The following is a 27,341-nucleotide window of genomic DNA, read 5'->3' on the forward strand; positions in this document are numbered from 1 at the left end:
GATATGTCATGCAGGAGCAATAGTACAATAGTACAAGAGCAATAGTACCATAGGTGCTGATACAAAGTTATAGTTTCAAGAGCCAAGTTTATATGCAAATGTTGCAAGTTCGATTCCGGTCTGGCAGGTTTCAAAGCTTTATTGGGTGACCCCCAATGTGATCACATGGCATACTGTTCACATGTTTAAAACCTCGCACCCTTAATCCATTAACATAAACCTAGGTTTTTCATACTGTCTATTTTTCTTAAAAATGTCTTTCTGATCATCAGCCCCCTTTAACAGTTTAGTATTGAAAGGCCTTTCTCCAAATTACGATGAAAAAATGCGTCGAATCTAATAAAAGGATGATCAGCTCATAACATTTTGGAACACATATTATAACGGCTCCTGAATGTTTTCTCCTTTAGCAGAAAAACCACGCTACAACTGATGCCTTCGATGTCTTCTGTATTTTAATGTCTTCCTTTCTTGCATTCGAAATCAACATCACAAACATCAAATGTACACCGTGAAAAAACTGAAAATAAACCAAAATTACAATCAAATTCGTGATGAAGTGATTTTGCCATGACGTCATTCAATATATATCTTTATAACTGAAATCAATATACACGGTACATTAAATTATAAATAAAACATAACAAAGATATATGCAAGCCTACCGTGTGCTTTCCTATCAGGATTCAGGAGACATTAGGAGACATTTTTTGTTCAACAATCTTATGAACTTCACACCTCTCAATGCGTGTGTGACACCTCGTGTTTCTCTGTTTTTTGGTGCTCACGCAAAAAATCAAATCACATGACCAGTACGTCTTATGTTACTCATTTTCTCCAGTAGGCGTCACTATTGCCAAACTAACATGCAAATCAAATATACAATTCCCAAATAAGTATTCAAGTAATACATAATATATAAAACAAACAACAACAAAACCTTACAGAATGTGACAAACATTCAGCAACAAACTACACTGTCTGCGACAGCTACACTGCCACCAAAATTACAATGATTTATGTCAGTAATATTTTGATCAAATCAACTAAATCCTGCAATTTTCTTATAAGCTGTTACTTAACTTTCATTCATCTCTCAACACTTTCACAACTAGTGTTATTTTACCTTTTATCTGAACTAGATGTCAAAACTAATTAGTCTAATCCCATTTTGTGGTTTACTCATAGTTTAAGAGTTGCTTTCAACTATTACTACTAACTTTTGGACTGGACGCTCTAAAAGGGATATGTTTGTTAATCGCTCACCCTTTTTTCCTAACTTACTTTGTCCCATTTGAAGTTTAACCTTTCGCACTAGCCCATCATCGTCTGCACTTGTCTCAACGACTCTAGCTAGCCTCCATTCATTTCTGGGAACATTGTCCTCTTTGAGAATTACTACATCTCCAACGTGAACATTTCTTCTAGGCGTGTGCCACTGTTGTCTGAGGCTGATGTTGGCCAGGTATTCTTTGCGCCATCTGCTCCAAAACTGTTCCGATAAGTACTGCACTCTCCTCCATCTTTTCCTAGCGTACAAATCTTCACGGACAAATTTGCCAGGAGGAGGAAGGGGCACTGAGGTTTTCATCGTGAGCAGGTGATTAGGCGTCAAAGGCTCAACACTTTTCGGGTCATTTATTGTGTTAGTGGTAAGCGGACGACTATTCACAATTGACATTGCCTCGTAGAAAAATGTTCTTAATGAAGTGTCATCCAGTCTTCCTTTAGCTTGTGCCAGAACAGTGTTCATCACACTCCTAACAGTCCTTATCTGGCGTTCCCACACACCTCCCATGTGGCTTGATTCAGGAACATTCATAAGGAAGTCACACTGTTTGCTTGCAAGATAGTTAGAGATCCTCTCTTGGTCCAGATCCTTCAAACCTTTCTCCAGCTCATTCTTAGCGCCCACGAAATTCGTGCCTTGGTCTGATCTAATCTGTCGCACGGCTCCTCTGATTGCTATGAAACATCTTAAGGCATTCAGAAATGCATCGGTGGAAAGATCTTCTAGCATCTCTAAATGTACAGCCCTGGAGCTCAAGCACGTAAACAACAGACCATACCTCTTGAATTCCTTCCGACCTTGTTTTGTGTAGAAGGGGCCGAAACAGTCGATACCAGAATACGAAAATGGAGGTGAGGGTTCCACTCGTTCAGCTGGAAGGTCAGCCATACGTTGTTCTTCGACTGATCTACGCAGCTTCCTGCAAGTAACGCAATTTTTGATGCTCTTGGCCACTACATTGCTTGCACCTAATACCCAATATCCATTGGCTCTGAGTTCATTCAAGGTTTGACCTCGGCCTTGGTGTTGAGTTTTCTTGTGAAAATGGTCAAGTATTAGTTGTGTGACAATGCCATCCTTAGGAAGAATTACTGGATGTTTCAACTCAAATGCTGCGTTAGACTTTCTTAATCGTCCTCCAACCCTGAGAAGTTCATTCTGGACGATGGGATCAAGTTGGTATAACTTGTTATTCTTAGGCAGCTTAGCAGGGTTTTGACTGAGCAATTTCAGTTCTTCTTCAAAGGCTTCTTTTTGTGCTGCCTTGATGAGCACAAGAGTTGCTTTCTTTTTCTCCTCTACACTAATGCACCCTGACTTTCCTTTGTTCACCAGTCTTTTGATCCTAGCAATAGCATTGATGGCTGTATTCCAATCTGAGAATCTTGAGAGTCTTTCAAGAAAGCTACCTCTTACACAGGCATCTGTTTTCAGTACCTTTACCTCAGGGTCACCTACAAGAAGCGCTGGGGACTTTTCATGAGCGCTAATCTCTCGTTCCCATAAGAACTTGGGACCTATCAACCAACTTGAGTCCATCAGGTCTGCCACCTTGAGACCCCTAGACGCATAGTCTGCAGGATTCTGACTGGTTTCCACGTAGAACCATTGTTTCGGATCTGTAGAGTCTCTTATCTTCTGTACACGATTAGAAACAAAGACATGAAAGCGCCGGGCTTCGTTCTTGATATACCCTAGCACTACCTGGGAATCTGTCCAGAAAAACTCCTCATGTACCTTCAGATCAAGCTCTTCCCTAAGAGCATGACTTACTGCCGCAGAAACTGTGGCTGCGGTCAGCTCAAGGCGTGGTATGCTGAAAACCTTCGTAGGGGCTACTCTGGCCTTACCCATGACCAGTGTACAATGTACTCGTTCATCAGCAACAATCCTGATGTATGAACACTGCCCATAACCCTCACTGCTGGCATCTGAAAAATGGTGCAGTTCTATTTTCTGGATTTTGCCCATATCTCCAGGAATGAAGCATCTTGGAATTTTAACCTTTTGGAGATTCACCAAGTCATTGATCCATGTATCCCACTTTGGCTTCAGATCAGAGGGAAGAGGATCATCCCATCCTACCCCTCGTTTGCACATCTCCTGGAGCACTTTCTTCCCAGTCAAGATATAGGGAGCAAGAAAACCTAATGGGTCGTACACACTTGCAACCACTGACAGAATTCCTCGCCGAGTGGCAGCCTTTTCATTAAGATCAACTTTGAATGAGAATGTATCAGTCTCTATGTTCCACTTTACTCCCAATACACTCTGCATTGGAAGCTCATTGTGATTTAGATCTACATCCTTCACTGCAGTGGCACGCTCGCTTTCTGGAATTGCACTCAAGACTTCTCTGCTATTGGACACAAACTTGTGTAAACGCAGGTTTCCCTTAGCCAAGGCTTCTTGCGCTTCACTAATCAACTTGTTGGCCTTCTCGATGGAATCAACGCTGACCAGTCCATCATCCACATAGAAATTTTTGCGGATGAAGCTCGCTGCCAGTGGGTAGTCCTTTTCATATTTGCAGGCAAGATATTTCATACCGTAGTTCGCACAACCTGGAGAGGATGCAGCTCCAAATATATGCACTCGCATGCGGTATTCCTTCGGCTCCCTTTCTGTGTTCCCTTTTTCCCACCATAGGAATCTCAGGAAATCACGATCATCTGGACTGACGTGAAATCGGTGGAACATCTTCTCCACATCACAAACAATCGCAATCTGATGCTCACGAAATCTGCACAACACTCCTGTTAGAGCATTTGTTAAGTCTGGACCTGTGAGTAAGTGGTCATTTAGAGATGTACCGTCAAATCTGGCTGAGCAATCAAATACCACTCTTATTTTTTCTGGCTTCCTGGGATGGTACACCCCATGGTGCGGAATGTACCATGAATTGCCTTCTTTTGGTGTGATATCTGCTTCTTCGGCATCACCATCTTTAAAGACACCATCCATAAATCTCACATAGTCTTCTTTGTACTTGGGATTTCTCTCTAGTTTTCTTTTCAAATGTTTCAAACGAACCGTAGCAAGCTGCTTATTGTTCGGTAATTGAGGACGCTCTCTGAAAGGCAAGGGCATTTCCACATGTCCTTCTTTGTTGTGTAGAGTCATTTCATCCAACCGTTGAAGAAATTGAATGTCCTCCTGAGATATTGTCTTTTCTCTTGAGTCTGTATCCCGAAAATCTGCTTCTAATGTCCTGATTACAGAGGCAGGTGTTATTGCTGGGAGTTCCTTCACAGAAATTCGCTGACAGAATCCTGTTACATTTCTAGAGCAAATATGGGGTGTTATGGATCCCACTATACTCCAGCCTAAGTCTGTCTTGACTGCATATGGTTCGTGATCCTTCCCTGATATCACTTGGGTTGGCTTCAGAGCCCTGGGACAATCAAAGCCAATTAGCAGCCCTGCTGGACAATTCATCAAATCTGGCATTTGGTCTGCAACACTGAGCAGGTGAATCCATCTCTGAGCCTTTTTGGAAGTAGGAATGCTATCTCGTTCCAAGGGAATGTATTCTCGAGTGTATACGGTTGGCAACTCGATGTACTCTTGCAGACTATAACCTCTCACTCTTAGTCCAACTGCTCTCTGACAATTCTCTATTGAAGCTCTATCAGTCATTGTGGACAGCTTTAATTTCACAGCCTCTGTGTTTGCTTGCAATTTATCACAGATGTCTTGATTGATAAATGTATTACTGCTCTGCGTGTCCAGCAATGCATAGGCTAAAATTTCTGGGCTATCATTGGTTGCACAAGAGAGCCATACTGGAACAATCATCGAAGTGTGATTACCATTATTCATCTCCACACTGCATAAGCTAGTAGCAACCCTTCCATCAAGTGAAGCTTCTGGCTTTCTTCCTTGAGAGCGTTCTTCGTGGAGTGGAGAGGGGTGACTCTGCCTGCAGATGTTACAAGTAGCTCGTTTTCTACAGTTTTTTGAGACATGGCCGACTCTGAGACAACCAAAACACATCTTGTTGTTGATGACAAACCGTTTCTTCTCCTCAAGAGGCATTGCTGCAAACCTTTCACATTTGTATATAAAATGATTTTGCTGACAGCAGACACATTCTATTTGTCTCTTATCCTGAGTGTCAGAAGGGCTTAGTTTGGAGCCTCTCTCTTTTTCCAATGCACTCTTTGCAATGGGTTCGACATTTTGCGCCAGAGCACTGGCCATGTTACGTTTCTGCTCCTTCCCAGGTCTTTCATCTGCATGTTTTAACGCAAGTAGAGAGGAAACTGGATTACATGCAATACGTGCTTCCTCTGCCACAAAGTCTGAAAACTCAGTGAAGCTTGGGTATGGCTTTCCTTCATCTAGTGCTTTAGTGACATACCTATTCCAGCGAGTTGTTATCCAGTCAGGAAGTTTCTGCAGTAATTTCTGGTTTTCTTCACAATCGTCCAAAACTCTCAGACCATGTACATGAGGCATTGCGTTTTTGCAAGAGATGAGAAAATCACTAAACTCCCTTAATTTCAGTGATTCTTTGGGTCCAAGTTTTGGCCAGTTATTTAGCTTTGCTCTAAACGCTCTTTGAACTACAAAGGGGTGTCCATAACGTTTGTTCAGGGCATCCCAGGCTTGTGTGTATGCATCCTCATCGCTCCGATAAAATGTTCCCTCTAGTACACTAAGCGCATCTCCACTTATGTACCTTTTCAGATAGAACAACAGATGTGCTGGGCTTGTACAGTTTGTTTCGATCAAAGCTTTAAAGCAGGTGCGCCATTCAGTGAACTTGAGTGGGTCACCTGTAAACGTGAATGGTTCTGGAGCTGGAAGTTTGGTCATTGCCAGGGATTCTTTTAGTGCTTTCACTAACAAGACTTCATCTACTGTTGTCTCTAGCTCATTTTCAGAGCAAGGTTGAGCTGAAGTTTCTTGGGAAACCTTGACGCATGAAGGGTTATTGTGGTGCAGTGGAAACTGACTTGGAGGCATAGTGCTTTTTTCTTTAGCATCTCCTATTTCAGCATTCAATCTGGATTCCTCTTCTGCATACACAATGTATTCAGCTTCCATTACTTCAAGATCCCTTTGCTCCTCCAGCATTTTTAACCTCTCTTGTTGGGCTAGTATCTCCTTTCTCTGAGCTGAGATTTCCTTTTCTCTCTTTAGTTCAGCACGTTTCGCTGCTAAGCGTGCCGCTGCTTCCGCCCTTTTTGTGGACATATGACTTCCCTGCTGACTATCTCTTTCAGCTCTCGACACAGTTGATCCATAAATTGACCTGGCGTCATCTCTTTGCAGTAACTGAAAGAGTGTTTCCTTTACAGCCTCAGCATCAAACTCCTTAAGACCAACTTCAGTGCAACATCCTTTCAGTAGTGCCATTATTTCACTAGTAACTGAAGTGCAGCTATCCATTCTCCTTCTTATATCTTGAGATGGGACGTTCAATGCGCGAATACTCTCATATATTTGTTTTAACTCTGCTTCACGTTTCTCAGCAGTCACCATCATATCATCTAACTCGTCTTTAGAGCACTCTTTTTTCAGCTTAGATCTGATGAACTGAGCTTCAGCTTTGAAATTTAAGTATGCGAACATAAACTTACGTTCTCTTTTTGCTAACTCGTCATGTTTCAACTCAAGCATTTTTTCTGTTGGACGCCTTTCTCTTTCTGATCGCCTAACTTCTTGCTCAACTTGTGATGATGATTCCTGGAATTTTGTCTTATTAACTTCCAGATCTGCATTAATTTCAGCTAAGCGTTGTTCATATTTTTGTCTGTCAGAGGCATCAATTTCAGTTTCTAATTTCCCCTCTAACTGTGCCTTTTCTTCTTCAAGAGCTTGAAACACTTGGTCTAAGACAGAGCTCTCTGATCTATTTTGATCCATGTTGATAACTTGCTTTAAACCACACTATTATTCAGCTTTAAACACTGATAAACAAGCTGTAATACCATGAGGAAATTGCAAAATGTGATTATTAAACAAGTTACACACTGCTATACACTTAGAAAATTATCAAAAGCAAATATTTGATCACAATATTCACTTGAATAAATGTCAGTGAACCAAGAAATGAGAATTCAAGCTGAAAAGATACAGTCTGACCTGGAAATCCAAAGGTAGCAACTCTTATTGACAGCTGAATTGTCCAAAACTCTCAACGTTGCCGCCTTGTGGCTGTCCGTCGTCACTGTAGCAATATTTGCTTGCGCTGCTCTTCCGCACGGCAGGGAATGCAGTCACGCGAAACGCAATAGAGTTTCAATGCGACGAAATAGCGCTGCTCAATTGACTGGCGACGTCTTCACTTTCACCAATGGCTGCAACTTTCCACCGCGGTCTTCTGGAGTATGCTCTTCACATCGAGGATCTGGCGATCTTTCCTTTTCCACGACGAACTCTTGCACTCTTCCAGAGGGTGTAATCGCACGTTTTTTCACTATAACGGCTCCTGAATGTTTTCTCCTTTAGCAGAAAAACCACGCTACAACTGATGCCTTCGATGTCTTCTGTATTTTAATGTCTTCCTTTCTTGCATTCGAAATCAACATCACAAACATCAAATGTACACCGTGAAAAAACTGAAAATAAACCAAAATTACAATCAAATTCGTGATGAAGTGATTTTGCCATGACGTCATTCAATATATATCTTTATAACTGAAATCAATATACACGGTACATTAAATTATAAATAAAACATAACAAAGATATATGCAAGCCTACCGTGTGCTTTCCTATCAGGATTCAGGAGACATTAGGAGACATTTTTTGTTCAACAATCTTATGAACTTCACACCTCTCAATGCGTGTGTGACACCTCGTGTTTCTCTGTTTTTTGGTGCTCACGCAAAAAATCAAATCACATGACCAGTACGTCTTATGTTACTCATTTTCTCCAGTAGGCGTCACTATTGCCAAACTAACATGCAAATCAAATATACAATTCCCAAATAAGTATTCAAGTAATACATAATATATAAAACAAACAACAACAAAACCTTACAGAATGTGACAAACATTCAGCAACAAACTACACTGTCTGCGACAGCTACACATATTCCCATCATTGTGCCTTCCGAAAATAAAGTGGACTATGTCATCAAGAGGTCCATCCACAGTGTCAATGTGCAGGAACACTGACTAACCTACTGACATCACAGTACTGAAACTCACGTGTCTCATTCCTCGTGCTAAGTTCATGTGATGCTGCGCATATCATCACAAATGTGGAGGCCAAGTGGCCCAGCTTGGTTCACAGCTCACAAATATATCGCGAGTCGTCGTTGAGCAAAAGATTGCAATGTGATAAGCACAAGTATCCCATACACCTATTTAAACGCATGGGGCACTTGCATAAAGCACCAAGGCAGTGTGAACCTTCTGGAGAGATCGATGGCTTTCTGCTGGGAGAACCTGGCCCACAGCAGCCCTTCAACATGGCACACTGCAGGACTAGAGCCCGGGTGGAGATGACGAAAGGCCTGTTGAAAGCACGTTTTCAGTGCCTACGTCACCTCAGGGTAACCCCTAAGAGGGCCTGTGACATTATTGTGGCATGTGTGGTTCTCCTTAATATCGCCATAATTAGAGGGACGCAACACCTTGCCCTACAAATACGAGACCCAGAACAAGACCCCATCCATCCTGCAGATGTGCTGGATTGAAGGGTCCTCAGAGATATTATACGCCACAATGCGTATTCTGATTGACCAGCAACCACACCACAAAAGAACAAAACGTATAAATACAAAATCACATCAATTTCTTTGTTTTTCTTTATTTCCCACAAGTACAAAAGCAACTGTTAGATTTGAATATTCTTCTAATAATTCACCACACACTCCCCTCCAGCTTGTGTTTCAGGATTTCCAGATCTGCCTTTTCAATCTTGCGGTCCAAGTATATCATTTCTTTGTTGTTTTTTCTATAGTTTTAATCAGATGAAGTCTATGTAACTCCTTAACTGGTAACTCAAAATACAGTTACGTAATGTACTTAATTACCTACAGATTTAATCTCTGGCATCTACTGAACATCACTGAAGCTGTGCAGCAGAATTCGATGGGCCCTCGTCCTGCTGTTCTTCCACACTCTGGGGGACGGGGAGAGACTGTCAGTTTATACTTGGTTATAAGGCTTCTCCACACATAAATGTAAAGAAATGTGATTGCGTAGATTGTTTGAAGTGTGGACACTTTATTAATATTACCTCCGTACACCTTTCTGTGGCAGAAGTTGTCTCATCATCCTCATCGTCCTGTGAGAATATTTTGTTGTGTGTACTTTATAATGGTTTATTTAATAAGCAACTGCCTGAAGTTCAGGAGGCCCCAAAAGGCAAATATTACCAACATCTAAATATCAAAAATAGATTATAAAAATATATAGGTAGGCCTCTCACAATTTATAAATGCAATCGTATCAAGGGGAGTGTCTGGCTCTGAAGAACTCCTTCCAGGAATACCATGATACCAGCGGCATCTCCTCTGCAGTTGTCAGCGTCCTTCTTTCTGTTGGCTGATTATAAATAAAATGAGAATTTAAATTGTGTGAAAACAGCATTAGACCAATGTCAAAAATGCTACTTCAATGCTAGACGCCATCGAGTTATTCAGTACTAATGTTTGTCAAGTCAGGTATCCCACACCCATCCTATGCTCAAGCCTTACCTGATTGAATTTTGTTCTTATATTTCATTTTAAGCTGCTGCCAGGTTCTTTGTTAAGTTAGTTGAATAATGCATTATTCGTCCAGTTTTACTTCTGATATTTTAACAGCAGTTTTGGGGAAGGTGATTTAATTCATGTGATAGATATTTTCCCTAAAAAGCGAATCAAATTAGCCATTATTATTATTCACTTTGCAAACTCCAAAGCAACCTCAGCCCCAATATAAGGGTTGAAAGAAAACTGCATTTGAAATGCCTTACAAATTCTGTATTTAATATAATTATAACTTATTAAATTACTGGAACGTTAAGATGACTTGCTTACTTTTTCAAGTGAAAATTAAAGTACTGTCATCCCTTTTGCTTATAGTAAGTCATTAAACAACAGTGATAAAAAATTTAATTCACTTTCTCTGTTTTTCCGCTGCAGCCGTGTTGCTTTTTTTACGAAATAAGTGCTGGTCACCATGCGCTTGCATAAGCAAATCTAGTTTTGCTGATGCAGATCTCTTTTGTCGGATCTCTTTGTGAATCGAAATATCGGAGCTCCATTGATGATGGCTTTTTATAGTCCTACGCAGAGTAAACTGAACTCACTCAAATCAGCTGTTCTGAAAAAGTCTTAACATAGGGCCAACTGTACAGATAAGAAATAATTGTTCTACTTAATCTTATATATATTTTTTTATTATAAGGATATAAAAATACATCTTCGCTTTTAGATTGTGACCTGTTTTTTAATATTGCAGTTTAGTTTATCATTTAAAAACAATTCTTGGATTTTACCCTTTGGCACGGAATATGTGACTGTGAAAGTATTTGTTCTGACAAATCACGTACGCCTCAGGTGACTGTCAGTAAAATGTTCCCCACATCTGCAGGCAAAAATGACGGCACGCACGTTTCTGGGTACCAGCAAAGCAACATGCCATTGAGGGGAAAGTGAATTCTACTGTCTGTAAAAACTCATTTGTATTTTGTATGAAGGCAGTGGTTTTATTCAGGAAAATTTAGAAGTGTGATTTTCATTTCTATTTCAGGTGTTTTTTTGGTAAATTTTAAGAATAATCAATCATCTAAATGACGACAATGCTATTTCATACAATTCAATTCAATCCAATTTTATCTATATAGCTTTTTTTCACAATTTGCATTGTTCCAAAGCAGCTTTGCAGGGGAAAAACGGAAAACCCAAGAAAGGGTAAAACACACTACATGGTGTTTTATATAATAAATTAAATTATTCTAGTAAATAATATCTAATGTCAGCATCTCCAGGTGGTTAATTTAGCATATTTTGCATTAAGTGAATGCTTGGCTGAAAAGATGCGTCTTTAATCTAGATTTAAAGTGGGCGAGTGTGTCTGATCCTGGAATAATATCAGGAAGGCTATTCCAGAGTTTAGGTGCTACGTATGAGAAAGCTCGACCCCTTTGGTGGATTTAGTTATTGTAGGTGTTATCAAAAGTCCTGAGTTTTGAGATCTTATAGAGAGCGTGATGGGTTGTAGTGTGATTGAAGCTCTGTTAGGTAGGTAGGGGCTAAACCCTTTAAGGCTTTATAAGTGATTCAAAGAACTTTAAAGTCAATACGATACTTAATGGGTAGCCAGTGAAGGGTTGATAACATTGGGGTTATGTGATGGTATTTTCTGGACCTGGTTAGAACTCGTTCTGAACTAACTGTAGTTTGTTTATTGATTATGCAGGACAACCACTAAGTAGTGCATTACAGTAGACAAGTCTTGAGGTCACACATGCATGAATAAGCTTCTCCGCGTCAGCAACACATAGAATATTTCGTAACTTGGCAACATTTCTTAGTCGGAAAAAGGCTGTTTTGCAGAACAGAACATGATTTTCCAGTTTTGAGCAAGCAGAATCAGAACCTTTATTAATTTTGTTTCCTGCATTATATGGAAGAAAATCCTCTAAAAAAGCTGTAATGTGTTTTATTAAATGGTCCAGGACAGAAAAGAACAGAGTGAGCTTTGAATTGAAACTTGAATTGTGTTGTATCCAGTACATGACCGCAGCTGTGAAAAAGTCACATTGAATTCTATACTGTAAGTGGTATGCAGTACTCACATTCCCATTTATATCATAAATATTGAAACAAATGAACACCATGTTGTATTATTTAGCAAAATAATAAAAAAGTACAGATAAAGCCTGACATTATTTTTACTTTGTTATGACTTGCCCTGTGTGTCCAGTTACTGAAGACATCTTGTAAAACAATCACCAATAATAAATTGAAAATGTATATATATATATATATATATCTCAAAATATCTGTGTTCCACAGAAGAAAGAGTCACGTACAGGTTGAAAAACACAAGAGTTAAAAAGATGACAGTATTTCTTTGGGGGTAAAATATGTCTTTAGATAAACATTTCAAATAAGTATCATTTCATTTTATCCACAAAAAAACATTGAAAAGGGTTTAGTTTAAAGTCGTTACATCACAAGAGGAGAAAAGGCAAGTTTGTTTGTATAGTACTCCAGAATAGCAGAGCTTAAATTGATTCAATAAAAAATGTATTTACAAAATCAGCCTATTGAATCTTTTACCGACTGAGAAACTAGCCCCCTGACAACTAGCCCCGGTCTCCTTTATTCATAATCTACAGAAGTGAGACCACAATTCACTGCTTGAGGCTGCAGTCGTTGAATAAATAATTTGAATGATCAGGTTTAGTAGTATGTAAACTCTCAGGGAACATCATTGTTGACGTGCACACGATCTGCAGGTCACACCTGTCACAGATTAAATGTAAATTTGTGCGAGATCCGAAGGGCCACCTTGTCACTCTCTGCATTCTTTTTGAAAAACAGCCACGTATTATTTCTCATATTTGTAACAAAACCAGTTATGTTGAGCTACATTGAATCTGGGCTTTATTTTCACTTGCATGTGCTGTAACAGCGCTGAGATAAAAGCTCCTTTGACAGTCATCACTTTAAGTAGATATTTGGCTTTGGAAGAACATTCCTGTCGCTCACAATCTACTGCTCTGCAGGCTGATTTTAAAGACTCAATATTGTGTTATTTTTCAGGTTTTTTTCTTCGATTTATGTATTTATGACTGTCAAACAAGTTTACGGACATACATCATTGTTGACGTGCACACGATCAGTTTAAATGCAAATTTGTGCCAGATCCAAACACCTGCGTAGTCACGCTTTGCATTCTTGTGAAAACAGCCACATCTCATTTCTTAGTATCTTACTTCTTGACTGACTCTCAAATGATAGTTCACTTTCGGCTTTACAACTTGGCTACCTTAAATGCTTAAGTAAATCCAATTTTACTTTGTAAATCATTTGGATTTGAACTATTAAATTGATTAAAAAAACATCAGGGATGAAAATGGGGGGCAACACGGGGAACCGAGACCGTGGAGTACATTTCAGTGAGAGATGGAGTTTCCCCACACAATGTGAAGGTTTTTCATCTTTCATCCAGCCTCCAAACACTATGCACATAAATAAAGTGGCTATGATTAAAAAATATAAGAAATGTCCTTCCACCACTTTTGAACTTATTTAACCAATTTCAATTTCCTTTTCATAATGATATTTAATATATGTAAAATCAAGTGACTTGAAAAGTTAAACTTAACTTTATTTTGAGACCTTAAATGTTTAAGTTACATTTTTCGGGGTGGTACTTGGTTTGGCGTTTTGTTGAATAGTGTACAGCTCTCGTTAAACATTACAGAAGCCGGAACCCCATTACTCAAAAGCTGGATTAACCGGATCCACCAGAAGTGTGAAGTCACAAACCAGCTATCAACGAAACACTCAGCTGAAGTGTTTGCTTCGCATTGTCGAAACAAAAGAGGGTCATGCCATCTGTAATCTCGGGGAATTCAAATTGTTCCTGTGACTGAACAAATCTGTCAAACATACAAAAGGAGGTGAGTGAACTTGGTTATGGATGCATTAGTCTGATGTGATACGTTATCCTCATATAAACGAATTATATGTTTCTGGATACCGTCAGCTATAATATCTTATTAATAATCCAAGGTGAAAAACTTTAGCCTTTAAATGAAACTGTGGTATGGTGTAATTGCTCTTTGTTCATGTTTACTATAGTATTAACTATAGTGCATTGATAACTGTAGTAAACAATACACTGGTAAGACTAGCCTATTTTAGAAATCTGATACGGATTACTATGGGGTCTAGTAGCCTAGTTTTTCTCATGTGGAGACGAACCGATTTAACGATTATAGGCTAAAATTGTCTACAGCTTTATTTTAATGATCTCATTTGTCAGCTTTCACACTTTATTTCATGAATGATTATACATAACTTTCTCTCCGTAGGTCGACTTATATCGCCAATTTCTGGCGACTCCAAACTCCAGAGAATGAAGCATCGTCGCCGTTATATGACTTTTCTCCTCAGTTTAACTCTTTTCCTGCTCTGTTATAATCTTGAAAATTTATTGGTGATTTTACGATGTTTTCGTCATGTGTCCGAGCCCGCTCCGAGCGCGTGTGGCACCTGTGCGCTGGACCGGGGGCGCGCGGACTGGTTCAGTGCGCGTTACACACCGACGGTCCATCTGCTGCTCAACAGCAGCAACAGCGTGTTACGCGCAGACGTCTTCGGGTGGTGGAAGGTACGTTTGCTGACACTTGTGTGTAACCGGGAATGAATGGCATTGAAATCTGTTGTTAATTGCACAGTAGTTTAAGTCGTATGGATCAAATGCATTTATCAAGTGTCAACAGCTGTTATGATTCACACCAAGTGTTTTTCTCATACACTGCAAAGCTGTTCTTTTCTCCTCAGTTACTGCGGAACGTGGCTTTAGGCTATTAAAAAACAATGGCTTGAATACTATGGCTATGTCTTTATATGTCATCATTTTTGTGTGATTATATCGTATATTTAGTCGTTTGTGTGGTTATATAGTTCAGTCGGTCAAAACAACGCTCATTTATTGCCTTTGATAGTCAAGTTCGATCGTTAGTGAGCCTACTGGGTTTTCCTGTTCGTGGGAAACAGTTGCAATCCCCAATCACGCGGGGTTCGGCGGGTTACCCTCGGCGCAAGGCCCACGCTGATCCGCATATTGTGGCGCATCTAAGGGCATCACAGACCTGTAAGCGCACCGTATCGCTCCGTATCCTTATGTTCATTTTTAACTACGCAGGATCTTCAAAATGTAACACGTGTTGCCAACTACACAATGGTGGTGAAGGACTTGTTTCCCCTCTTTCTGGATAAAGAACACTACTCAGATGCTGGTCCAGACCGCTGCAGAACCTGCGCTGTCGTCGGGAACTCTGGGAACCTGCTGAAATCCCGTTATGGACCTCTCATAGATTTAAATGACTTTGTCATGAGGTACAATAGCACGTCTGACTTTAACTTGATGGTTTCTTTGTGTTGATCACATGCACGAAAAGGCTTTTTTATCGCATTGGAAAAAGGGTCCTTTAGATTTAAAAAAAAGAAAGAAATTGTTCTTTGGGAACCTAAAATGGTTCTTATGGCATTGCTGTAAAGAAGTTTTTGTTGCACCTTTTTTTTAAGAGTGAAGCACAACTCCTGCCAAAACCAACACAAACTTGCTTTACAAGGAATGCTATCAAAGATCATTAAACAAATGCTGCTATATGGGTCAAAAATAACTCCCATTTGATAAAGTATTTGAACCTTATTTCTAAATTTCTAAATTTGAAATAAATCAATTTGCTGTGTGTTTTTCTTCAGGATAAATAAGGGTCCAACCAAAGGTTTTGAGAAGGATGTGGGTTCTAGAACCACTCACAGGTTCATGTACCCTGAGAGCGCTGTGGATATGGATAACTCGACTCATCTGGTGTTTTCCCCTTTTAAGATTCTGGATGTGGAGTGGCTTATCAGTGCCTTCACCACTAAAAACATCACAGAGTAAGATTTTCTGATTATAATGATAGAACGTCCAAATTCGTTATGTGTCATCAAAAACATTAACAACAACATATCTGAATGACGTTGGTCTCCGCCCGGAGGTGCACTGTAAAGAATTACTGTGGAAATTACTGTATTACAGGCAGAAGTTTCCCGGTAACCTACTGTTGATTTACATTTATGTAATTTACTGGAAAAAGTTTGTTCAAAAATAACTTATCAATAAACACTAAAAAGTCTTTATCCTTACAGAAATAACTATAAATTACAGCCTCATGCAAAGCATTCTGGGACTAGCTTCAAAACTACAGCGAAAATGTTTACAGTGTGGGACTATACTCACTGTCAAGTCAATTCCCAATAGATGAAAAAAAATGTCTCATACCAGAAGCCGTTTCACACGGCTATTGGATTGTAGACTGCAGGGGCGTCACTAGGCCCTTTTTAGGGGGGCTTCATTCATTCCCTGTGTGTGTGTGTGTGTGTGTGTGTGTGCGTGCGCGTGCGTGCGTGTGTGCATTCATGGGCGCCGTATAGGGGGGAAAAGTTAGGACAATTCCAAGGCCCCCTGACTGACAGAGGCCCCAACAAATAGGTAAAAACTAATTAATTTTTAATTATATTATACACTATATAAATAATCATCATTTAGTATATTTAAAATAATAATAAAATGAATGATGTCTTTTATTTAACGTATTTTGGCAATAAAAGTTAAATATCCCCAATGGACCTAAAAGTAAACAGCCATATTGACCGAGCACCCCCCTGTGTCTGCATGAAATGGTTCGGTCCTGCTTTAGCGCACTCATCAGTGACGGTGTTTAGTTGCAGAAAGTCGCGTCGCGTCAGAAACAGAGACCGCTATGTTGCGTAGTAACAAATCTGGTTTTCAAAAAAGGAAAAGAAACTAAATTGAGAGACAAAAGAAAGGGTGTCAATCTGTAACCCAGTTTTTCACCAAGAAAGGTGTGTAGCATTCTGTCTGAGTGGTATTAACCTGTTGTCCATAGTTAAAAAAGCTAGCTAGCAGCAGGCTAGTTTCAGCCTACATTTCATCAACATTTAATCAGTGCAGGGAAACGTTTAGCAAGATATTCATATGAAATCATTGTCCATGACTCCATGCCCATCTTAGCAGACTTAACAACAGATGAGTCAGCAGCACCCCAGTCTCCCCATAACTGCACCCAGTGAAGAAGCTGAGCAACACCGTGTTAATGACTTTACCATAACAAAAAAGAAAGTGAAATATTTATTATTGACAGAAATCAAACACAAATTATTTTCTCACATAATGACCATTATGACATAAAAAAGAACCTCCTGTCTGTATTAGATGCATTTAGAAACAATGAGTAGCTCACCTCAACCTGCATGTAGGTTACAGACAATATTAAAATAATCCAGTTTGATGTGTTCATTTAGACAGAATTTTGGCCGTTAAATGACATCTATAGATACAGACCTTATTATTCCCATCATGAAGGGCAATTTATTTTAGAAGCTTGCACACACACACAAATCTATGATATCTAATGTATGTAATCAAGTGATGATAATACAGAGCTATAGGTAATTTGGGTCAATGTTCTGTAGTGTTAGTGTCATTTGTTGGTATATATTTCCATTATTCTTATTTGTACCACGTTAACTTACCTTTTAAGTTTTAATTTGATGTCACTGGTACTGTTAGTTTTGTTATGACCATTTTCCAAACCTAAAAAACCTATTGATTTAGTGATCACTTGATCTGTTTTGTAGCGCTATAATAACCCTGATGTGGAAATTCCCTTTTACATATCAACTGTATTTTGTTGTTGGCATATATTTGCAGTTAAGTAAAAAAAAGCTGTTTTCATTGTTTTGAGATGATGATGTTAATTTATTTTGATTAAAAAGTTAATATATATTTAGGTTTTTTCTTTTTTAAAATTTGTCAATATTTTTACAATAAAAATACATTAAGAATGGACATTTTTACGGTGGTTTTTAATCTTGCATCAAATAGTGAACGTATGTATGTAGACTTGCATTTACAGATCACCAGCAGTAAATATTTTGCTACTACTAGTATTGCACTACAAGAAGCAAGACAGTTGCAAGCCTTTGATTAGAGTTATTTAAAGCTTTTGATTGGACAGTTAGGTCCAAGAGATGTGGTGCCAACAGCTGCACAGAGGGGGCCCAAAATTCCTGGTGGCGCCCCTGTGTGCATTTATTGATAGATTGCTATGATATGACATCTGCATCGGTGCAGTTCTTGTAATTGCAGTTTACGTAATGTAACTGGACCAATACACGGTTCGGTTTCTCATCCAATACCAGCACGTCTTCGCTACAGTATGGTAGTTGTTTTTTCTTCCAAAAAAAATGAAGCGATTAACACCTATGAAAACATACTTTAGAAAACGATCATGATTTATTTTATTTTACTTTTTGAAATTTAAAACATATTATCGTGTATCTCGGCATTACATTGTGCAGCCATGCCCAGAAATGGTTAAATACACACATCATTGTCTGAAAGCAACAAATGGCACAGAGAGAGAAACATCATGTGGAGTTATTTTGTTTTGTAATATTAAATATTTTTTTGTATTAAGTAATAATGAATCATTAGTGTATCATGATACATTAGAGTAAGAGTAGAGTAAAGGGATTTGTGTTTTATTTTAAGTAATTGATTTATAGAAGTGGCAGATTGATAATTCATGTTGTTATTTTTAATAAATAGAATGAAAATCAGTACCTCCAAATCCGAGGCCATGGTCCTCAGTCGGAAAAGGGTGGCTTGCCCACTTCAGGTTGGTGGAGAGTTCCTTCCTCAAGTGGAGGAGTTTAAGTATCTCGGGGTCTTGTTCACGAGTGAGGGGAGGAGGGAACGGGAGATTGACAGACGGATCGGTGCAGCTTCTGCAGTAATGCGGTCGATGTACCGGTCCGTCGTGGTGAAGAAAGAGCTGAGCCGCAAGGCGAAGCTCTCAATTTACCGGTCAATCTACGTTCCTACTCTCACCTATGGTCATGAGCTTTGGGTCATGACCGAAAGGACAAGATCCCGGATACAGGCGGCTGAAATGAGCTTCCTCCGCAGGGTGGCTGGGCGATCCCTTAGAGATAGGGTGAGAAGCTCGGTCACCCGGGAGGAGCTCGGAGTAGAGCCGCTGCTCCTCCACATCGAGAGGGGTCAGCTGAGGTGGCTTGGGCATCTGTTACGGATGCCTACTGGACGCCTTCCTCGGAAGGTGTTCCGGGCCCGTCCGACCGGGAGGAGACCCCGGGGAAGACCTAGGACACGCTGGTGGGACTATGACTCCCGGCTGGCCTGGGAACGCCTCGGTGTCCCCCCGGAAGAGCTGGAGGAAGTGTCTAGGGTGAGGGATGTCTGGGCATCTCTGCTTAGACTGCTGCCCCCGCGACCCGGTCCCGGATAAGCGGAAGAAAATGGATGGATGGAAATAAATATAGAACAGATAAAACATATTTCCAATAGACAATTACATTAATACATGTTTTGTCTATATTCTTACATACACTTATCGAATACAATGAAATAGTGGATAGCAATAAGGTTAGTAGTATACAAACCTACCCTAATAGTCAAATAATATTTTTTTAATCATACCCTTATTGGGGGCTGAGCCCCCCTAAAATGAAAATCCTAGAATCGCCCCTGGTAGACTGTATATTCATAGTGTTTGATTTTAGTGTTTTAATTAACACTCTTTCATCAATTAAACGTTCCTTTAGTAACTGTTACTTGAATTGTACGATTTCTGAGCTGCAAGCGTCATCAGGCCACATTGCAAACATAATCGTTTTTTCAAAGATTTACCTCAATCAGATACACCCGCCCACAACAGAGACACGGTTTACATTTTCTACAAGTTTAAACTATAATTGATAAATCTATATTGTAACATCAGCTTTAAAACAAAACATCTTGCTGTAGGTGTACCTATAAAACCATGAAAGCATTTGTTAAGTCATAAAGAGAAAGAATATATATTCCCTATTTTGGCCTCCTTGCACTGGTTACCTGTCCAGTTAAGAATAAAGTACAAAGTTCTTCTGTATACTTTTAAAGCTGTGCATGGATTTGCATCAAAATATATTACTGAGCTTATAAACGTTAGTAGCTCACAGAGGTCTCTAGGATCCCAAAACCTGCTGATGCTTGAAACTCTGCGATCACGCTTAAAAAGCAAAGGAGATTGTTTTTTTTCAGTTGCTGTTTCAGTTTTCAGTTTTTAAGACTTGGTGTATTTGATATTTATCATTTTCTTTTACCGTATCTGATATTTTATTACTGTATGTGATTGTACACTGTACAGCACTTTGGTACACTCTGTGGTTTTGAGGATGATTGGTTGGTTGGTTGATTTAAGAGGAATTATCTAAAAAGTTCAAATTTAAGAGAAAGTTTTGATTTGGTCTCTTCTGTTTGTTCCCAGAACATATAAGAAAGTGCCATCCACAGTAAAGGCAAATAAGGACAAGGTAATCAACACATATTTTCTTCAAATAAATACATTTACTTAAAACAGACGATGGTTTTGTTTGTTCAAATAGGATAAAGGAGAAATCAAACTCTTCCAGATCACAACATTATATGAGCTCATTCACAAGTGTGTTTCTATGGAGCCCGTAACCTGTCACACAAATTTTTTTATATATATCGTGGCCACGAATTATTTATTTGTGTGAACGTTTTGCTTATTCGTTCCCTCGATTTAGGTAAATCGTGCCCACGTTTTATTCATTTGTTCCCACAATTTAATGATACCATCGGTATTTTACTAATTTAGACGTTGCTACTGTTATGGACAGAGAAACGTAAATTGATATATATTTTGAGGTGGGATTGAGTTATAAAGACATTCTCTGAAGCCTTGCATTGCATGGAATCGTTTTATCAGAGAGCCATGTTTTAAAGCCTCCTCAGAGACGGACTCTTATGTTGAAATCGTTGCTATGGTAACAGTTCAGCTCTTTCCGGTAGTCAATGTTGCTGTAGAGGAGCTATCCTACTCCGGCAGTCGGCTGGGGCAGAAGTTTATAGTTCATATTTAAGTTTATATGTTCATTATCTGATCGTATTGGCACAAGTGTTCTCAAGGTACTAGTCATTGACGAAGGAAACTAAACGGATATCTCTGCCTGTGAGGATACTGTTTGATGTTGATACTTGATGTTGGACATTCATCTGCCTCCAATACACTATATAAAACCAACCAACCTGTCTCTTCGTTATATGTGCTCTGACCGGCACCCAGGGGGGTTTAGGCTACTCAATTTCATGATACCAAAACCTAACCTACAACAAGGCACCTGCATCGCATATTGAGGGCAAGGGGCAATACCAGCTCAAAATATATATCAATTAAAGTTTCTCTGTCCATAACAGTAGCAACGTCCAAATTAGTAAAATACCGATGGTTTCATTAAATTGTGGGAACAAATGAATAAAACGTAGGCACGATTAACGTAAATCGAGGGAACGAATAAGCAAAACGTTCACACGAATAAATAATTTGTGGGAACGAATTCTTAATTCGTGGCCACTATATATATAAAAAAATTCGTGTGACAGGTTACGGGCTCCGTATGTTTCACAAGGGTCTTGTTCTTTTCTGTTTAGGTGATGATACTCCACCCAGAATTTATAAAATATGTCTATGTGAACTGGACGGAATGTCATGGAAGATATCCGTCCACAGGTTTCCTAACGCTGATGTTCGCTCTGCACATCTGTGATGAGGTAAAACATTCATTATACGTCTCAAATAAAAACACATTTTTTCTCAAGAAACTGTGTGTTTAGTGATTCCAGTGTGACACTGGTTTTGTTGTGGAGTGAGGTTTGTTTAAGATTCACGTCTCCATTGAGGATTTTAGAACAAGCTGCTTATACAAAAACAAAGTAAAAGCCTCTGCTTTTATTGTAAATATTCATTTCATTTAGATGCGTCACTGGGAAGCATGCAGTACACAAATAACTTTATATACGTAACTCAACATTTACTACATTTATCGCCTATTTTGTTTTTTTGTCTCAAATACAAAAGGATAAAATACACAAGTTAATCGTGTCCTAAAGCTCTTTTTAATGATGAAGACAAGAACTCCTTCTCTCTCACAGGTGAAGGTTTTCGGGTTTGGAGCTACAAAAGCTGGAAACTGGCATCATTATTTTGATGAAACAATCACTCCAAATGAGAATGAAAGTCATGCGGGAGACTTTGAATATCAGACAATCCTTCGACTTGAACAGGAGAAGAGGATTGTGATGTTCACCGGTGGGACGTGAACTTAAACGATTTGGAAACGTTACCAGAACATTGTGTTGTTGTTGCATTGCAATATTGAATTTTGTGAAGCAATGGACTTTAACTGAAACATCAGAGCTCTTTAAAGGAAATCATTTCTGCCTCATTAAATGGTAAAAAAATATATATTTATTTTAATTGAATCACAATTTACAGACAATAAACTGTTAAATAATAACCCAAATATTATTTTACATCTTAAGACAATAATGACAAAAAAAATTATCTATTTTTTGCAGAGAAAAATACTCCAGCTTTCTCAAATAGCATACAGATTTATGTTAAATTATGATACTTTTCTGTAATATAATTTGTAGCTCGTTATATAACGGTTTATTTCCATAGAAATAAGGAAGGAAAACGTTGAATTCTTTGTAAGTCAGATCTTAGTTTTTTTAATAGTGTATGCATATTTTTACATGAAAATGGTAAAAGTCTACATTTTAGCAAATGGTTTAGTCTACATTTAAAAATAATACACAGTCAAAATGACAGCTGTACTACTCTTGAAGTTGGAACTTTCACGTTACCTGAAAGAGATGTGACAGCCCCGTTGAAAAACCAGCATATGCTGGTTAGGTAAGTTTTGGTCCTCCTGAGCAACTAGCTCTTGCTCAGGACCAGCACATGACCATCAAAAACCAGCTACCATACTTCAAAACATGCTGTTTGCTGTATGCTGTTTTTTTCAACAGGGACAGAAAGCCAATTGCAGAAAGCCTGACAAAAGTTGCAATAGTGAAAAAACATGATCAATGATAACCATTAATACATTCACTTCACTGTTACTCGCCGTTCTGCTTTGAGCATGATTGGTTAATCTGACTGTCATTCAGGAAACTAGCCGATTAGAGCTGTTTGTGCCATGCACTAGTTCGTTTTGAACATACGTGATCAAGTGAGTCAGTTATACATATATATGTATATGTTGAACCTCCTAATTGAAACATACCCGGGTGTGTTTAAGAGGTAACTTTCGGGGTATGCAACTTACTCTCTGAAGATGATGTTCCAGGAAATGTTACTAAGCTTCAAGGTTTGTCTGTGCATGTGCACGCTTTAATTGAGCTTCAAGTGGGTGTGGAAGCACAGATTACGTTTAATATATTATAATTTTACAGTAATATTACAATTACATTTCCAATCTCCCATCGCAATTCAGCATTCACAACTAATTGTATTATTAACTTTATTATTTACCTTTTAAAATGAATTAATCTTTAAATAAAATAATATAAGCTGTTTTTGTTCAACTTTATTTATTTATATTGAATACTGTATATACTTTGAATCAGGTTTATTAAAACATCTCCAAATATCACTGGATGAATTTGCACACCTTACAATTTCCAACAGTTAAAGGATGTTAATAGTGAAGTATTTTAACTGCAGAACAATTGCTTATCATCACTCTTATCCACTTATTAGGCAATATTTTATGCTTTGGGTAAAAGATAGTTGTGGCCTAATGGCCTGATGGTTAGAGAGAGAAGTTTGAAATGCAAATGTTGCAAGTTCGATTCCCAGTCTGGCAGGCTTTTTAAATTCTTATTATAACTTTAAAACTATTTACATAAAATAAATAAAAAACTAAGATTTAAGGATTTTCATACTGACTGTATTCCTTAAAAATATATTTCTGATCGTCAGCCTCCTCTTACAGTTTAGTATTTTAGTATTAAATCTTTTGAGCAAAAGATTTATAACGTTGTTTCACGGTCAAAACCTTTAAGCTTCTTAACCGTTTCAATGGTGACTCGTGAAATCTGTGATCCATCGACAATGCCCTCATGTTGTTCCTGTGAGCGAGTGTAAACTCTGGGTAACTTGAGGGAGGTGTTCTGGAGGCGACATACCCCGAGTAAGCAAGGTTTGGTTAAATCAACCCAGAGTTCAGGGTTTAGCTGACGGTAACTTAACCCTGCTTTCTTGAATACACCCCAGGTTTTTACCTTTCTCGGTTACGATGTGGTTGGTCATTTGCAATGTATTTTATACCTGTTTCACACCGCCCTACGGCTAAAATGATCAAAACTTCAACAAAGTTTTAACATTGAGGTGGCTTGGACTGCAGAACTTTAACACAGTACATCAAACCTAAATCAAATCAGTAGATGTTATTTGGGACTGTATCTATGGATCACAGATAAAAAGGCTACTTGTTTTATTACAACACGTTGGCAGTTGGAATTAGATCTTTTGCAGTGTGTCTTCAGTTGCTGATAGTATTTGATTGTAACTTTATTATGACATAAATGTCAACATGTAAATTATTTATTCTTGTATTTCTCTTGATTGTACAAGGACATATGCTGAGATGATTCCTCGTGAAACAGCTGAGAACTCGGAGATGTCACAGAGCTGTCTCTGAGCTTTTATGATGGGAGAAAAGATATATGCTTAAGATTTGATTACTCAATCGATTGTACCTTTAATATAAATATTTGTTTATGGTGTTTCTAGTGTTTGGTCACTAGATGGTCACTAGATGGCGGTGTGACCCCTCATTAAAACAGCGCCGAGGCATAATGTCGAAATGTTGCAAACAAAAAACCGACATTCAAATGCGAACAATTTTCCATTTATAAAAGCCATAACACACTTTGTTATCTGCACACATTCTTGTTAAATAGGGATAATCTAAGCAGTCAGTGCAGAGCAGAAACAGAACAAAAACAGTATACAAATAGGTCTACTGTAGGCCTACATGTGAGAAATAATTGTTTAAAATTAATTAAAGAAATAAAATTAATCTTAGATTTGTATGTTTTTTAATTATATGGATAAACAATACATCTTGGCTTTCTGATTTCAACCACTCTATATAAACTTTTAATATTGCATTTTAGTTTATCAGATACAAAAATCTTTCTTGTTGTTCCGTCCTGAGGGACGTTTAGTGCTTGTGTGTTTTGTGTGGTTCTCTTTTCGGTGTCTTTTTGCCTCTCTCTTACTGTCCCTCTAACAGGCTTTGCCCATGAATCATCTGTGACGAGTTAATTGGCTGTGCCCTGTGAGGGCGTGATCCTCATCATCCTGATGCTTGACACGTTACCCTTTGGCACAGAATGCGTGCCAAGTCTTTGTACTGCACTTGTTTTTGTTCCAGTATCTGTGGTGTCATCAGGGCTTTTTTGTCTCTTGGCCGAGACGTGACAAATCACGTACGGCTCAGGTGACTGTCAGTAAAATGTTCCCCACATCTGCAGGCAAAAATGACGGCACACACACGTACATCTGGGTACCAGCAAAGCAACATGCAATTGAGGGGAAAGTGAATTCTACTGTGTGTAAAAACTCATTTGTATTTTGTATGAAGGCAGTGGTTTTATTCAGGAAAACTTAGAAGTGTGATTTTCATCTGAATTTCAGGTGGTTTTTTGGTAAATATTTAGAATAATCGATCATCTAAATGACGACAATGCTGGAGAAGCAATTTAGCAGCAGAAGCGTACAGAACTGTGTAAGTGTATTTAAATTGTGTCTTGTTGAGTTTTAGTACTGTGTAGAGAAATCGCTTTGTATTTACTTCCGCTCTGTCACGTGGTGAAACCGCGTGTAGTATCGTTCCTTCTTGGGCTAGGTGACTTCAACATCCACATTGGAAAGCCACAGGCTGCTGACTTCGTCAACCTGACCGCATCATTTCTCCTCGAGCAGGTTTCCACATCAGCAACCCACAAGTCTGGAAACCATCTAGATCTGATCTTCACAAGGTACTGCTCCACTCCTCACTCTCAGGTCACCCCGCTGCATACGTCTGATCACTTCTTCGTCACCCTCGACCTCACTGCTCCGGATATCGCAGATGTCTTACCGATGGTCACCTTCCGGCGCAACCTGCGGTCTCTCTCTCCCTCCTGTTTGTCCTCTGCTGTCTTCTCTGCACTCCCCCCCTCTGATGAGCTCTCTCTTTTGAATACAGACAATGCCACGGACACTCTGTGTTCCACGCTTTCATCCTGCTTGGACAACCTATGCCCTCTTGCAACTGGACCAGCCCGTGCATCCCCGTCGGCTCCCTGGTTATCGGATGTACATCCGCCAGCCTCCGGTCAGCTGAGAGAAAATGGCGCAAGTCAAAAGACCCTGCAGACCTCTCTCTCTACCAATCTCTTCTTTCTCTGTAGATGTCACCTTCAAAAACAGATTACTACCACTCGAGGATCTGCAACTCTCCGGACTCTCGAAACGCTCTTCAAAACCTTCTCTGCTCTCCTCTGTCCGCCTGCTCCCGCACCTTCATCGGAGTTAACAGCTGCTGATTTTGCATCGTTCTTCTTAAAGAAAACTACCGCCATCAACAGCCAGTTCTCTACGCCACCACCTGTCGAACCCGTGTGTGCTCCTCACCTTTTCTGAAAAAGGTGAGGACCTCTGTCTGAAGCTGATGTCTCCAAGGTCATTGGCTCCAACCACCCTACCACCTGCCCACTGGATCCCATCCCCACCCATCTCCTCCAGGCCATCTCTCCAACGGTTGTGCCTGCTCTGACCCACATCTCTTCACTCACCACTGGGACATTTCCCACAGCGTTCAAAGAGGCCCGCATCACACCGCTTCTAAAGAAACCCACCCTGGACCCTACACTGCTAGAAAACTACAGGCCTGTCTCCCTTCTTCCCTTCATTGCCAAAGCCCTGGAGCGAGTTGTGTTCAACCAGCTCTCCTCCTTTCTTATGCAAAACAACCTCCTAGCAAAAGCATCATCCATGTCATCTGTGCTCATCCTAGTGGATCTGTCAATCATCCAAACCTCCTGGCTTCTCTCAGTGCTATGGGTGTCTCTGGAATGGCGTTGCAATGGTTTGAGTCCTACCTCTCGGGTAGGTCATTCAGAGTATCCTGGAGAGATGAGGTCGCCGCGTCCCAACAGCTCTACACGGGGGTGCCACAGGGCTCAGTGCATGGACCGCTACTCTTCTCCATTTACATGACATCCCTCGGCTCAGTCATTCAGAAGCATGGCTTCTCCTATCACTGCTATGCCGACGACACACATCTCTACTTTTCATTTCAACCGGACGATCCGACGGTCGCTGCTCGCATCGCGGCATGCTTGAGTGACATCTCGCTTGGGATGAAGGATCATCACCTGCAGCTAAACCTTGCAAAAAACGGAACTGCTTGTGATCCCAGCC

General features: G+C 39.5%; 1 protein-coding gene across 1 annotated transcript; it reads left to right on the forward strand.

The window, feature by feature from the left end:
- Positions 1-13,702: 13,702 nt before the first annotated feature.
- Positions 13,703-23,442, forward strand: LOC306910081 (CMP-N-acetylneuraminate-beta-galactosamide-alpha-2,3-sialyltransferase 1-like). Its single transcript, XM_079484304.1, has 7 exons — positions 13,703-13,874; positions 14,289-14,587; positions 15,125-15,318; positions 15,688-15,867; positions 20,325-20,370; positions 21,512-21,631; positions 22,013-23,442. The coding sequence occupies exons 2-7, from the start codon at positions 14,333-14,335 to the stop codon at positions 22,178-22,180; spliced, it is 963 nt and encodes a 320-aa protein (XP_079340430.1). The 5' UTR covers positions 13,703-13,874; positions 14,289-14,332; the 3' UTR covers positions 22,181-23,442.
- The last annotated feature ends 3,899 nt before the right edge of the window (positions 23,443-27,341 follow it).

The sequence above is a fragment of the Barbatula barbatula genome (genome assembly GCF_947034865.1).
Source record: "Barbatula barbatula genome assembly, chromosome: 21".
NCBI classification, from domain to species: Eukaryota; Metazoa; Chordata; class Actinopteri; order Cypriniformes; family Nemacheilidae; genus Barbatula; species Barbatula barbatula.